The sequence below is a fragment of the Phoca vitulina genome, unplaced genomic scaffold, assembly GCF_004348235.1.
Source record: "Phoca vitulina isolate PV1807 unplaced genomic scaffold, GSC_HSeal_1.0 scaffold4, whole genome shotgun sequence".
In the NCBI taxonomy this organism is placed as follows: domain Eukaryota; kingdom Metazoa; phylum Chordata; class Mammalia; order Carnivora; family Phocidae; genus Phoca; species Phoca vitulina.
This window is the reverse complement of record NW_022589707.1, coordinates 794695-809522: the sequence shown is the minus strand read 5'-3', so window position 1 is coordinate 809522 and position 14828 is coordinate 794695. Positions and strand designations below refer to the sequence as shown.

The window sequence follows — 14828 nt, the reverse complement described above, 5'->3', positions numbered from 1 at the left end:
AAATGGTATGGTATGGAAGTAACTCGATGGCCTTGGAGGTGGAGGGGAGGGGTGGATCCAAAATTCTAAGAGAATAAATTCCAGTGACTCAATGTTAGATGCAAAAGAACGAAGCCTTAATCTAAGCACAGTGGATCGGGTTCACTTGCCCTTGTGGGAAATGACGCACAGGTTCAGCCAAGGTGGTTCACTGTGCGCTGTTAGCGCGGGAGTCACAAACAATCCAAATGCTAACCCCTAGGAACCTGTCAGTAAGTTCTCCCGTCTCCCACAGCGGAAGACTACGAGGCTCTCCAGACAGGAATAATACCTAACCAATATTCACTAAGTCAAAACAGGGAAAAGCCTGAAGAGTATGATACCTTTTGAATAGGACAGCCAGAAAAAGAGTATCTTTGCATTTTGCCAGAAAAAACTGACATGAGTGGTGTAAAGAATGAGGTACAAACTCTATGGATGAGGGAAGAAGTAGAAGGGAGAATTCACTGCACACCTTTTAATACATTTTTGAAATGTGTGTCATGTGAATGATGATCTGTTTAAACAATGATGACTAAAAACAAGCCAGGTACTGTTTTAAGTATTTTACTCCGTGTAAATTACACAGAGTAACAAATTTAATCCTCACAACCAACAGCTTATGAAGTACTATGTTACTCTCCTCTCACATAGACAAAAACAAAATTAAAGCACAAAAATAAAATTAAAAACAAAATTAAATACATATGTTTAGTAATGTCTTTACTGGCTCATTTTACCTAGGAAAAACCTTTGGTGTGTGATATTTTGTCAAAATTAATGGAAAGCAATGAATACCTAGGGAATCTATCAAGGATGAATTATGAAGAGATTGGCTCTAGTGTCCAGAGAAGGAAAAGGGGGGTACAGCAGCTGCTGGACCCACTGCTCCCAAGTGCTACAAGCGAGCAGCCTGCCATTCCACAGAAGCAAATGTCACTAAAGTGAAATAATTATCTTCTTCCCAGCTTGAATAAGGAGATAATTATCAGGTTCAAGGTTCATCAAAATTACTCAAATCTAAAGATCACAATAAAATGACTCATGTAATAATGTTTAAAAGTAGTATCTTACTTCCTTTGATTCATTTGTACAACACAAAAGGTTCAAGAAATGTTGCATCTACAAACAAACTGGAGGGACCATTTCTCAGAGCTCCCACCCAACTGGTTTTGCTATAGTGGTATCTGAGGGCAACTTCTAATATTTTTAATGAAAATTGTACATAGTTTATAAAATGACTGTGTGTAAAGGTGAATTAAATGCAATTCAAGGCAACTATGTCAAGGGCTGTAGGAAGACAACAACTGCCAAGCCCAAGTAAGATATTTGATCTTTGTCCAATGGCTGAAAAAACCCATGGCCGGCATACCAGAGATTACTAAAACTACGAAATCATCAAGATTAGGAAGGTGGTTAACAACAGCAAGGACATGGAAAATATAATAATTCTAAAAATCTACTTCAGATTTTTCTAATTGAAGGTAACTACACCACTAATACCGCACACACACACACACACACTTAAATCATTTCCAGGTCAAGATACGTACCACACAACAAATTATGAGACGCAGCAAATGTAAGTAGACAGAGCAAAAACTCAAAATGAGACAAGATATAACCGCTTGGACAGGCTAATTAACATTAAGAGGTACCACCGGATAATGAGGGGAAAACTGCTGTACAAAGACAGCCAGAGGAACTCAAAAGGGCCACTTAGCACAGGGGAGAACGCCTTCACACAGGTCAGAAGCCCCTAACGGTGTGACCAGGCTACAGACAGTTGCACTAAAATGAATATGGAAGAAGCTAACCTTTATTAAATAAACTCTGCTTAGGAAACCAAGGAGATATCAAATATGTTTTCAAAATATGCGCCTCAAAAGTAGTTGGTGATTTTTAAATTGTGTTTTAAATGTTCCTGTTACCTGGAAATTTTCCTACAAAACCTCATTCCCCAGTAACGTCAGAAAAATAAAGTAGTAGTATACGGGACATACTTAAATTTCATTAACAACATTTTATTTTTATGCTTTCCCTGTACTCAAATGCAGATTTTTTTTTTTTGAGAGAGAGCGAGCGAGAGTGAGTGTGCACGGAGTTGGGGGGGGGGGCAAGGAACGGGACACAGACAGAGGGAGAGAGAGAATCTCCAGCAGACTCCCCACTGAGTGTGGACCCAGATGCGGGGCTCGATGCCACGCCCCTGAGACCATGACCTGAGCCAAAATCAAGGGTCAGATGCATAACCGACTGAGACACCCAGGCTGCCCCCCAAATGCAGATATTTTTAAAAGTAATCTCCTCAGAGCACCCAAAACAAAACAAAACCCCACTAAATAGACAAGAACATATATAAGCATCTTTTCAGCCAATTTCTTATTCAACAAAATCTGTTCATCAATATCGCAGTGTTGCTCTAGGCTATCAGCTAATTCACAGTAATAGCTTTATTACAAAATAACTGCTTGCTTAGCATTTATGGAAAAACCACTGACCTCTATTCCAAATTAGTGGAAGACAAGTGGTTCAAATTAAATACGTGCAAAAGACTTCACAGCAACCCTCAAGCAACAAAGTACAAAAGAACGATACTCTGATCCTAACATATTTTTCAATCATAACTGCCAGATTAAATGATAAATCCTAGTTATAATAAGTGACAACACTTTCCAAGTTGCTTTAAGACATAACTCCACAACAAAGATAGAAAATGAAAACGTACAATAACTGCACTTACGATGTAGGAAGCAGTCATATTTAAAACATCGCCTACAGAAAAGTGTATGAAATGAATGCAGGCTTTGCTCCCTCTGAACAGATTTAGCATTTGGTCCGTCTATGTTCGGGGTACATTCAGGAGGAAGGGCGCCCGGGAGCTGCTGTTCGGTGAGCTCTTTATACCTAACATTAACCAAGAAAAACGCAAGTGAAGCTACAGCAAAAACTTCCTCTCTGAAAATACAGTTTCTAAACGGTGCCGTGTATTCTTTGTGATGTTCATCTTGCCCAAACACACAAGGAAAGCTCCAACCCATGACAATCTTTATTTAGATGAAGAGCCAATTAAAAATTATGCATGGTATGTCAAAAATCAAGTTCACGGGCAGGATTCAGATCATGAAAAATGTTACTATATTAATTAAAATAAACTTCAATGACACTAACGTCTCTGCAAGTGTCCAGAGAAATTCTCCTCTCCACGTACGACCGTCAATGACGTCGTGTGTTCACGGCGCCTACGGTAACTGTCCTGAGCAGAGCGCCCCAGACACAGGGTTGAGAACCCTGCCGCAGTCAACAGAGGAGGCCCAGGGGCTCATCAGCTACATCAGTTCCGTTTCTGATAAACCAAAATGCTGAGCTGCATACCATACACGCAAGACTGCCTCAAAAGAAAAATCTTACTTTTCCTTTAGTTCTTCTGCTGTGCCCTTATCTGGAAACATTGAGGAAATGGCTTCAAAAATTTTATCAGAAGGAAATTTCCGAGGTGGGTGGCTTTCTTTATCTAAATGGGAAAATATGAAAGGGAAAAAAGATGAAAGTAAACAAGTTTTCAATCCTTCCTTCTCTCCACGCAACTACATCTAACAAAGCCGATTTCCTAAGAAATTATCAACTCTGTGTTTCACTTATTTCTGACGTACGTCACATGTATCCATGGAGTGCTGGTGAGCCAAACAAAAAACTCAAAATCAAATATGGAAAGTTTTAGGCCCACCGGGAGGCAGAAGACCCAGGTTCTAATCCCGGATCTGCTACTGACTGGGTCTGTGACCTTGACTGGCCACTATCCACTGGGGTCTGTTTCTTCACTGTAAAACCAAGGAGAGGAAGCACGTGATCACGGCCTGTTACATAACCATTACACTTCTTTCAGATTGAGGTTTTTCCCCACATTCTTCTATGCTGTTTAATAATGTGCTCTGCCAAGTCTCCACCAGCTACGGGCTCTGGCTTGGGGTCCTCTACTTTTCCGATAAGCCACCACTAGCGTAGGGGTTAAAAGCATGGGCTCTCGAGTCAGTCAGAAGGGTTACCATCATAGTGTTCTGGATTCTGTTTCTTCCCAACCAAGAGTGTAACCCTAAGTTCCTTAACTGCACTAAGCCAGCCTCTTCAACTATAAAATAGATATGATTGATGCTAACAGAAACCTTGTGGAGCACAGAGAGTGACGGGCCCATTCACTTATACGTAGTCAATGATCAACAGGTTATATTATGATGATTATGATGATTACCCAGCAAAATCCCAAAAACAGAACCAGTTCTTTGGTTAGCCAAAGGAAATAAAGACGCCCAAGTGAGGATGAAATGTTACAAAAGATATTCTCATTTTTGATTCTATTACTATCGATATGATATTTCAGAAAAGAAAAGAGAAAGAAGGAATTAATATCTGTTTGTACTTTATTAGTTTTTGAAAAATGCTGTCGTGGCTACACACAAACCTAATAAACAGACATACCATCTCTGTTCTCCTCTAGATCTTTCTGTTTTTCTTCTCTTTCATCAGGATCATCTCCATCATCATCATCATCATCATCATTGTACTGACCAAGAGCATTCACCAACTCCACAAAAATCTCATCATTTATAAACCCACATTCTGAAATTCATCAAGTCAAATATCAGAAATACACAGAGGAAAGTGGTGATGACAAAAGTTTACGTATGCCTTTTCTAAACTGGAAGAAACAGCCAGGGCCTATTAATGAGCACTAGAACATCAAGGTTAAAATGAGGCGGGAGATCATTTTCAAGACTGGCCTGAGGCAAAGTTAGAAAGACTTTATCTTCAACACCTGTCACTTTCTCTTTAATTACAGCCTCGCCCATAAGTTTCCAGTGCCCGCTGCTTGAACCTAATTCACTAGAAACTAACTGTGGCCTCAGCCTCCTCCCAACAGCGCTTCCCAAGAGAAGGGACAGTGATGATGTTACACAAGCCACCGTGCTGCTGGACACCTTGTCGGGGTCTCTGGGACAGGAAACACAGATGCCACGGACGCAGTGGCTGAAGTGCAGGTCCTGTGGCAGCTAAGCGGGGCGTCCTTCTGAGCACAGGGCCTTCTGGGGCCGATGCGTCACAGGGCAGGGCCCTGACCCTAATCTTACTGTGAAGGAATCTTAAAATCTACAAACACCCAAACAACTCTATTTAATTTACATGTTACTGGCATTATAATGTGTTATAACCAACTATGCATCATTTTCAAATAGCAAAAATGAATTCTTCAATTTAAAAGTAGTTACGGAAAACATTAAAATGTTTAGGCTTGGAAACAGGCCCAGGCCAGTCCAGCAAAAAACTTACTTTTGATGTTAAAAAAAAAAATCTTTTTCATACCTATGCTTAAAAAATTCAAAGTATCTCTCAATTCTTTGGCACTTTTTTCCAAGAGAATAAACACAGGGCTCACCTCTATCCCCATGTACTTTTCCATCATAATTTTTTATTAGTTCTTCAATGAAAGTCCCATCCTGGTCTAAAACTTCATCCCCCATGTAAGGAATGTTATGTAAAACAGTTTCATCTTCCACCTAAAAATAAAAAATACATTTTAAAAGCAGGCTTATCCTAAATATCAAAATATTTTTTAAATCAATGTAATATAAAATACTATTTTTTTCCTAGGTAGATGTCTCTACCCAGTTCTCCAGATCTAAACTAAATAGACAGCAAACTCTAAAATATAAAGACCCCTCCCACCAATAAGAATTATCTCAGAAATCAAACTGTTTCTAGGGGGAAAAAATTAAGAAAAGATACCCTATTCACCTAATCTAACATGTCATCAATCATTTAAACTTACCATTATTTTATGCACCTCAAGAAAGGAAAAAGTATTGCGTATTACCACATGAACCAATCAATTTTAAGACACACCCAGTGTCTTAGAATTGATGAAATATGGTTTATCGAAACCACTTAAAACAGCCGTACAATAGAAGATAATAATATAAGGATTTCTAGGGCGCCTGGGTGGCTCAGTTGGTTAAGCGACTGCCTTCGGCTCAGGTCATGATCCTGGAGTCCCTGGATCGAGTCCCGCATCGGGCTCCCTGCTCGGCAGGGAGTCTGCTTCTCCCTCTGACCCTCCCCCCTCTCATGTACTCGCTCTCTCATTCTCTCTCTCTCAAATAAATAAATAAAATCTTTAAAAAAATAATAATATAAGGATTTCTAAACTTCACCTGATGGTCTAGCTATTCAGAGACCTTCAATCTAATAAAAATCTAGGGGATGTAAAATAGAGTATTGTAAAGCTTATGCCAAACAGATCTGCTCTTATACATAAAATAAGAACATTCTACAATTACATACAGTATTTCAACGCTGAGAGGAACAAGATGCCTATCCAAATTGATCATGCTAAGCAAGATGAGATATGAGTTTATGAAGGTTTGGAAGACAATAGGGGAAAAAGAAGGCGCTAACTTAGCGGGGAGAGCCAATCCAAGAAAAGTTCAGGAGAAAGGAGAACTTAAGAATACAAGGGACTGGAAGCAGACATGCATAGGAGGGAGAGAATCTTCAACAAAGGATAAAAAAGACAGGAATGCTAGATCAAGACTACAGAGTTCTGAAGCCCATATTTAAAGAGAATAAAGTGAGGACAGGTCTGTGTTTTGGTTAGAGAGAATTTTAGAAGGATAATTCTGATAAACAGAGTGGCCTGGCTAAGAGGAGAGGACATGGCAGCTGCAGCCAGTGTAGGAGCCTCAGGTGGGGAGCACGCGCGACAGCGAAGAATACACCAGGAAAAGGCCACGAGACACACAGGGGACCATCACATAAGAGCAGGCGGGAAAAACGAAGACAAGGAGAAAATCTCAACTAATCCCCAGATAACAAATTTAGGACAACTGCAAAGTTCAGGAAGACAACAAAATCTTAAACACGGAAAAGGGAAACTGGGAGAGAAAGTACATAAGGGATATAAAATTAAAATTTTAATGCACTGATCTATCCAGAAACAAACTTACATACAACTAAAGAGTCCAGTTTGCACCACATCTCACTTTCACTAATACCATTTAAACTAGGAGTGTTAATTTTTTTGGATAAAAGCCAAAATTAAGTCACAATTGGCTATTCTGTCTTCCTAACTATATCATGTAAGCTTTGCTCCCTAAAACATATCCTAACCATAATAAAGATAGTGACCAGCAAAACCCATGGATAATTCTAAATAATACTGACAACTTTAAACACTATATCCTTTCAGAAATTTAGTCTACGAAAATAATGAAATCTCCCATAAGCTCTTGCAATATAATTCTTAAACTAAATGTTTTTGCATGAAGTCTTAAATACACAAGGCAATTACAGAAGAGCATCTGAAGTTTATCTTTAATCTCCCACTGTAAAATCTTTAAGTTACTAAAGACATTAGAAACATCTTTTAAGGGGCGCCTGGGTGGCTCAGTAGGTAAAATGTCTGCCTTCGGCTCAGGTCATGATCTCAGGGTCTTGGGATCGAACCCTGTGCTGGGCTCCCTGCTCAGTGGGGAGTCAGCTTCTCCCTCTCCGCCTGAACCTCCCCACTCGTGGTCTCTCTCTCTCTCTCTCTCTCAAATAAATAAAATCTTTTAAGAAAGAAACATCTTTAAAAAAAAAAATCTAGGGGGCACCTGGGTGGCTCAGTCATTAAGCGTCTGCCTTCGGCTCAGGTCATGATCCCAGGGTGCTGGGATCGAGTCCCGCATCGGGCTCCCTCCCACTCCCCCTGCTTGTGTTCCTGCTCTCGCTATCTCTCTCTCTGTCAAATAAGTAAATAAAATCTTTAAAAAAAAGAAAAAGAAAAAACCTAGGCTGGCTCAGTTGGTCGAGCACATGACTATTGATCTCAGGGTTGTGAGTTCAAGCCCCATGCTGGGCGTGGAGCCTACTTAAAAAAAAAAAAATCTAGTAAGCAATTCTCTAAAGTACGCTCACCAAGGACTTCTATCAACATTTTTACTTATTTTACGTATCAATAATAAAACTATGTATTTTTTACTTAACACAAGCCAAGAATGCACACTCAAATTTCTCTCGTTTCATCTTCCTTCATCCTACCTCTATAAAGAATTAAATACCAGCATTTCATTACAAAAGCTATTGGGCCAGTGTTATCTGTGGAAATATGATGAAGTTTGTGTTTTATAAGCCCTTAGAATATTTCATAATGTACATTATCATTTAATAACATGCTGCCTAAAACCGTTTCAGTAAAAAGTTCTCAATTAACAAAATCTCTAAATCAACTGAAATTACAGAAAACTGACCGACCTTTTCAAGCATAAGAACTATAAGCTTCATCTTTTAAACATATTTTTAATCCCAGGTAGGATTTCTGCTTAACACTTTTCCTTTAGAGAATACTTTAACTAGGAAAGAATAGAAAAAGAGCAACACCACAAAGGCTTATTAAAATATATATATTGGTTAAAAAAAAAAAAAATCACTGAGTGTTATCATTTCGATAACGTTTTTTACTTATATTATTCTTGATTCACCTTGACAAGAAAATTGTGTTTTATTTAAAGTAAGTGATTATCAAGTAAGCAGATGACACATGAGTTACATACCATAAAATTCTGCTGTAGGGGAGACCAAGAATACATTATGGGTACTGAAGCAACAGCATTCAGAGTCTTTAATGGGATGACTTGTGTTGGAAAATCCAAGTCACTGGTCACTGAACACTAGAACAGAAAAAATAAAATTGACTCATAAGAATTAAAGGACAACCTTAAGCTGTCAACATATTATAAAGGGACGCTGCCCACTTAGATAATTTTGAAAAGGAAATTCCTTAACCTAATGACACAACAACGTACCTAAAAACCATGAGGGATTCTCTCCTTCTTACTTTCTTTTACTTAGGGTGAAAAAAATGCTTCAGATTTTGCAAATTTTCAAAAGCTTCCAAAACCCTTCCCATACTTACCAGTATCAATCAGAATCAAAAACAGCATTTGCTAGTCTCGGGTTAACTCACTATAAATTTCCTAGCTCGATGCTTAATTTTTTTTACATCTCAACCACATGGAATTGTATTACATATACCAAATATGCCTCTTAAATCTCGCTTAGTAAGAATATGGAAACTGTTAGGTTCACCTTTCTTATCTTTATCTTTCCTTTTAAAAAACCCAAGCATCATTTGCTGATATTACCAGATGATAAACAAAGATGAAGGGTAATAACAGATCTGAGTTTCAATCACAACAAAAGAAGTTCATATCCACTCTGCAAAAGTATAATCTCTAAATTAATAATAATAGCTAATATTATTAAGCACTTTCTATGTGCGAGGCACTATTTTAAACACATTACATGTCTTACCATATTTTGTCCCCATGACAATACTTGTAAGATGAGGACTAATTCTTAGCCCCCATTTTACAGGTGACAAAAACTCAGGTGAAAAAAAGGTAAGTAACTGGCCCAAAGTCATACATTAGACAGGGCTAGAATTTAAACCCAGAAAGAAAGTCTGACTCTGGAGCCTCTGCTCTTGCCCACCTCACAAACTGCCACGATACCGTATCTCTAGAATGTTTAAGTGCATCTACTCTCTTGAAATACCGTATTTCATCCAACCCGTGATGACCTCAATTTCAAGGCATTCCATTACTTTCCGTATCAGTGAGAAAATAATGTTGCCAGTTAAACTATAACATAATGTGTTCTTATCACAGCAATTCTAAGATGCATTCCAGCTTCAGATGTTAAAATGTTCAAAATTTTGCATCTTTGATTCTATGAAATACGGTAAAAATCTGTGCCCAAATGACCACAGCACTTTCTATCCTATCTAGGAATCCAGCTTTTCTTAAAGAGGACCATTACCTAATTATCAGGCTTCCAAGAACCTTCTCAAAAATACCCTTGGACATATATTCCTAATCTACAATCAGTGAAAATAGAGCAAAAAGAAGAATTGAAGGAGTAAAATGAAACAAAAAATCATATATATACACACGCATATTTATTAAATGTTTAATGTTTAAAATAGCAGGACTAGATTTGGTGAAATTACAGTGAGAATCTCTGGCTTACAGGCCACACCTGGCCCTCAGCGTCTCATCAGGCCAGGGGGATAATCTTGCAATGGTCACAGTCACTGCAGCACAAAATAGTTCCTTCCTGGTGGAAGTGAAGGTTTAAAGGTAAGAGTTGTTAGAAAGAACTGTGACAGTGATTAATCCATTAATTTGCTTTCCAAAAGGGTCAAGATAAAGATACTACTACTAGAAAGCTCATAGCTCAAGTAAACGAGAAGGTATGAACAGTTCACTAATACTCCAGAGCCACCATCCCTCCCTGTTCGGCGCTCTGGTCTCTGATACAGTTCTTCATCCATCCGTCCAATAACCCAATCATAATAGCAGTTAACATTTATTGAGCACGTACTATGTTGCAGGCACTGTGCTAAGTGCTTTGGATACGTCATCTTAGCCACTGCTCCTCTCGGCCTCCAGCGTCACAACCTCACAAATGAGGAGGAGACTGAGGCTCACGGAAGTTAAATAACTTGCCTAGTCAGAAAGGTAGAAAGTTACCAAGCCAGGAAGGAAGCCTAAGTCTGACTCCAACACCCACGCGCCTCCTCTCTGTGCTGCCCTCCTGCCCTCGAGATGCTCGCGGGGTCAGAGACCAAGCACAGCTGTGCCCGGGCTGCCGCCTGCCGGAGACGCCCTCTCCCCCAGGCCCTCCTCTTAGTCCTCTTACTACCAAGTCACCTCTGCTCCTCCCTACCTAACTGCCTAACTGTGGGGCCAGGAGTGCTCCTAATTACTGAATCAAGTATTATACACTGTCCGGGAATTTTAAGTTCAAAGTAATTGTAATTTCTTACCAAAAAAATTAGAGTTTTTGGGTTTTGTTTTACACTTGGAGGGAAGTAAATTAATACTGTGGCTTTAATTCTGAAGATTAGCCTCCTTTAGAGCTTGGGGGGGTGAGGGCAGCATGTTGCCTCTCCAACTCTAACTTACCCACCTGCTTTACTTAACATCTGAACCCAAGGTCATACTTAAGGCTAGACAGCTTAATATTCCATTCAACTACCAAACAGGAGGGACTTTGCTTCATCTGTTTGCTCTAAGGATGTAGAAAATGCTCTGAATCTACTGAATAAGTTCCACTGATTTTTCCCCTGAACAGAAAGAACTTAGAGAAGCACAAAAATAAGATAGCAAAGGCTGCAGCACTAGGTACCACCTCCAACCCTGCACCCCCGTCAGATCCCATCCTCTCAACCCTGAGCCTAGGAGAGTCACCAAGGGGCCAGAAATCAGCTCTCTGAGGGCAAAAGCAGCTGAGACAGTGTGGTTTTACTTCTCTGTCTCACAATGATACTCAGCACAGTGTCTCAAAAAAGAGTAGGCACTCAAAAAATGTTTCTGGAATGAACAGACTGCATTTGCTGATTTTGTCTAATGGAGATTTCACTCCAATTTCTCTTTAAGCTAAGAGAGCACCTACTTAGAAAATCGAAGGCCTATACCCACCTCATTATCTATATAGTATCTCTAGAAACCTAACCCATTCCTTAACTATTAACCTTAACTAATAACCATATTCCTTTCATTTATGAAATAATATTCAAATGCAAAAGCATTTGTTGGTAAAACAAGTTTGGGAATTCTTATTTATTGACTTAACAGGAAAATTACTCAAAAAATTCCAGTTACTTACCAGTAACTTTTTTTTCTTTGAAAATGTATCATCCTTGACAGTTTATGTAATTAAGTCTCATATCATTCAGAATACTGAAAAGGGTTTTGACCTCATGGGTCTCCAAAGCATTTTACCTGATCGGTCAAGTGTCCTGGACTCAGGAACTCACTAGGAGACCTACATCAACAAACAGAATTCTCCAATTCTCGTTCCTACTTGAGGATCACACAAGGAAGTTATTATAGGTGATTCATCATCAATGGTAAAGAAGGAAAAAAAAAAAAAACTCTATTAGTTATCAAGGATGCTACATTTTCAGAGAAACACAGCTTACTGGTAAGTGACCAGGTTCCTCTGAGGATGGATAGACTTACATCAACCAGCTGGTACAATAGGCGACTGTGTGGCTGGACCACTGGGAGCTGGAGAGGGAAGTCAAGCCAAAAATAGTAGTTGTAGGAGTACACAACCAAACTGAGACTCTTGGCAGAAGGCTGGTTCCAAGTAAAAACTGTGTTATGGAAAATCGTAGAGGGAAGAGCAGGTGAATGGCCTGCAGGGAAGGGAAAGAAATTAAGACACCCTACTATGTGCCAAGCACTGTGCTAGAGATTTTACCAAAGTTAACTTCTTTAAAATCCACCACTACCCTATGAGGTCGATATGACTCCCCATTTTACAGTGGGACATCCCAAAGGAAAATAGCCATGGCTATCTGGTCTCTGAACAATCTTTAACATCAGAAGCGTGAAGTCCAACTTCCGTATAGTGGGGGGAAAAAAATACAGTCAGTTAGCCAAGTTAAAAATATTCTTGGATACTAGTTGATCCATTTAATTCATGCCAGAGACACAACGAACTGTTGATATTGTCTAATATCCTTCAGCCTTTCCAAGTAAAAACAGTAAGGAACCATCTGACATCTAAGGGGGTAAGGCATCAACTGCCACCCGAACTCTAGAGAAAAGCGAGGATCATTTCTGAAACTGCCTCTATTCTTCAAAATCACAGCACAGAAAAGATAACACACCCAAATCTTAAGCTAGCCCTTCTGGTGAAAATGATAGTGTGTATAATTTAATTTCAGACTGCTTTTATGCAAAGAAGTCCTAAAGAAAAAAACTGGAATGAGTAAATACCAACTTTGGATCAAAAGAAGCTAGACAGAATGAGTCCCTAACCAGGTCTCGGAGGCTGATCAGGAGAAGGGGGGAGGTTCCAGTGGCAAAGGGTCAGAAATAAGCACCGGGAAGAAAAACTCCTCATCAAATCTTGACACAGACATATTCATACAAGCAGCTAATCAAGGGCGCTGGGGCTAAGGGATCAAAGAGTGGCTCCTAACCAGACTGTAAATTATGTCCACTTTTGTTGTCAAATATGTTACAGAGCCATCCCGGATTGGCGGAAGAACCTCTCTACCTGCAACATAGGGCTCTTGCTTCTGAGTTCACTTAAGCATTACAGAAAGATAGCATCCTCTAAGTGTCAGTTCTTATACTTCTTTTCAGAAGAAAAGCACGCGCGCACACACACACACACACGCATTTAACATAGAACACAGAACATTTGCAATGCAATTTCAGGAAGTTTAGACCCTTAAAACTCTTCCCTGAATCCTAATTTGAAAAGCCTAATCCCGAATGAAAGCAACCATAAATATATCAACCTAGTTAATCCTATTAAAACCCAATGCACAGGGAAAACCCAACGCAGTCTGGGGTCAGAAGGGGCTGTATTAAATCACTCCCCATAATCTGCAGTTCTGCTACAAACTCCAGTTTTGCTGAAGTAACTGGAAACCAGAAACTGAACAATAGCCAATACGTATGTTTTGGTAAAACTACAGAACACCCAAAAGGCACATGAAGCAGCTAACCGGAGCTGTGCAAACTCAAATACCGAATTCAAGAACAGTCCTGAGTGGGAAATAAGATCATTTCTGTCCCTTAAAAAAAAAAAAAAAACACACTAAGAAATGGCAGACCGAGTACTACTGAAGCCCCTGGTTTCCATAAATCACGGCAGCACGCTCGTTCTGAAGCTTCCAGGAGTGGATGTGGGGCTGAAAGCTACAGGGCAGCAGCAAATTACTGTGGAGAGGGCCAACACTGGCACCAGGCCATGGCCGCTGAGGAGAAGCACGAAGTCCGGGCTCAGGGGTTAGATCTGCTCAGAGGGTAGATCGGGGACCACCAATCAGGTCAGCCAAGCCTGCTGATTTTTGCAATAAAGATTTATAACTGCTTTTTGATTGTTCACCGACTATTTACTAAGTAGTGTTGCAACAACTAGAAAGCTAAAGAGAAAAATACTAAAAACCAAATCCCCAACTCATTGTTTATACCAAAGGAAATTCCTGGTAAGTGAAAACAACTAAACGGAAAGATGGAGAGGTAATTTATATAATCTTTACATTCTAAGCCTTTAGAAACACAGAAATCAAAAGAAATTCTAATTTGACTATATAAACATTTAAAACTTCTATAAATCAAAATATACCAGAAATAACATCAAAATGGGGGGGGGGAGGCGGGGGAAATCTGTAAAACATGATTTAAAAAGGAGTATTTAATAAATATACAAAAGTCCTTAAAAACCCTAAGAAACAGTCCAACTTAATTTTAACAGATCCAAAACCCTAACAGCCAATTATGAAATATAAACAAACAACAGAAACTTAACCTCATTGAGTAAGTAATAAAAAGCAAACAAACTAATAACTTTTTACCTATCACACTGACAAAGATCCAGAAGACTGATATTATGCGTTGGGAACAGAGACAGACAGACACTACTATAAACAGGTGGTGGGGTATAGATGGAAAATCTTTTCAGGGAACACCGTGGTGATAGCCATAGAAATTTAAATATGCATATCCTCTTGACCAAGTTATTTTATTTCTAGGAACTCCTCCTACAAAATTACTCAAAGATACAAAGATGTAGATGAAGGGTATTGACCAAAATACTAACTGCAAAAGTAAAAAAATAAAAACCTAAATGTTCATCTATTAAGAACAGGGCAGTATATGATGGTATATTCACAGTATCAGACACTGCATTCTTAGAGACTGAGGACCTGGAAAGACGTTGTAGAGTGATGGCCCAAAATGCAGAGGGTG

At 39.3% G+C, this 14828-nt stretch overlaps 1 protein-coding gene across 5 annotated transcripts in view; it reads right to left on the bottom strand.

Annotated features, from left to right (window-relative positions):
• Positions 1 to 14828, bottom strand: part of EZH2 (enhancer of zeste 2 polycomb repressive complex 2 subunit) — a 41895-nt gene that overhangs the window by 17610 nt on the left and 9457 nt on the right. For 2 of the 5 annotated variants that reach the window (XM_032401390.1, XM_032401389.1), the window contains exons 3-7: positions 8604 to 8720; positions 5450 to 5570; positions 4495 to 4635; positions 3430 to 3532; positions 2747 to 2925 (exon numbers count right to left, since the gene is read on the bottom strand). In XM_032401390.1, coding sequence (XP_032257281.1) covers positions 2747 to 2925; positions 3430 to 3532; positions 4495 to 4635; positions 5450 to 5570; positions 8604 to 8720 — 661 coding nt within the window. Of the gene's footprint in view, positions 1 to 2746; positions 2926 to 3429; positions 3533 to 4494; positions 4636 to 5449; positions 5571 to 8603; positions 8721 to 12077; positions 12257 to 14828 lie in introns of all 5 variants that reach the window. The other 3 variants (XM_032401391.1, XM_032401392.1, XM_032401388.1) reach the window with 2 other exon arrangements.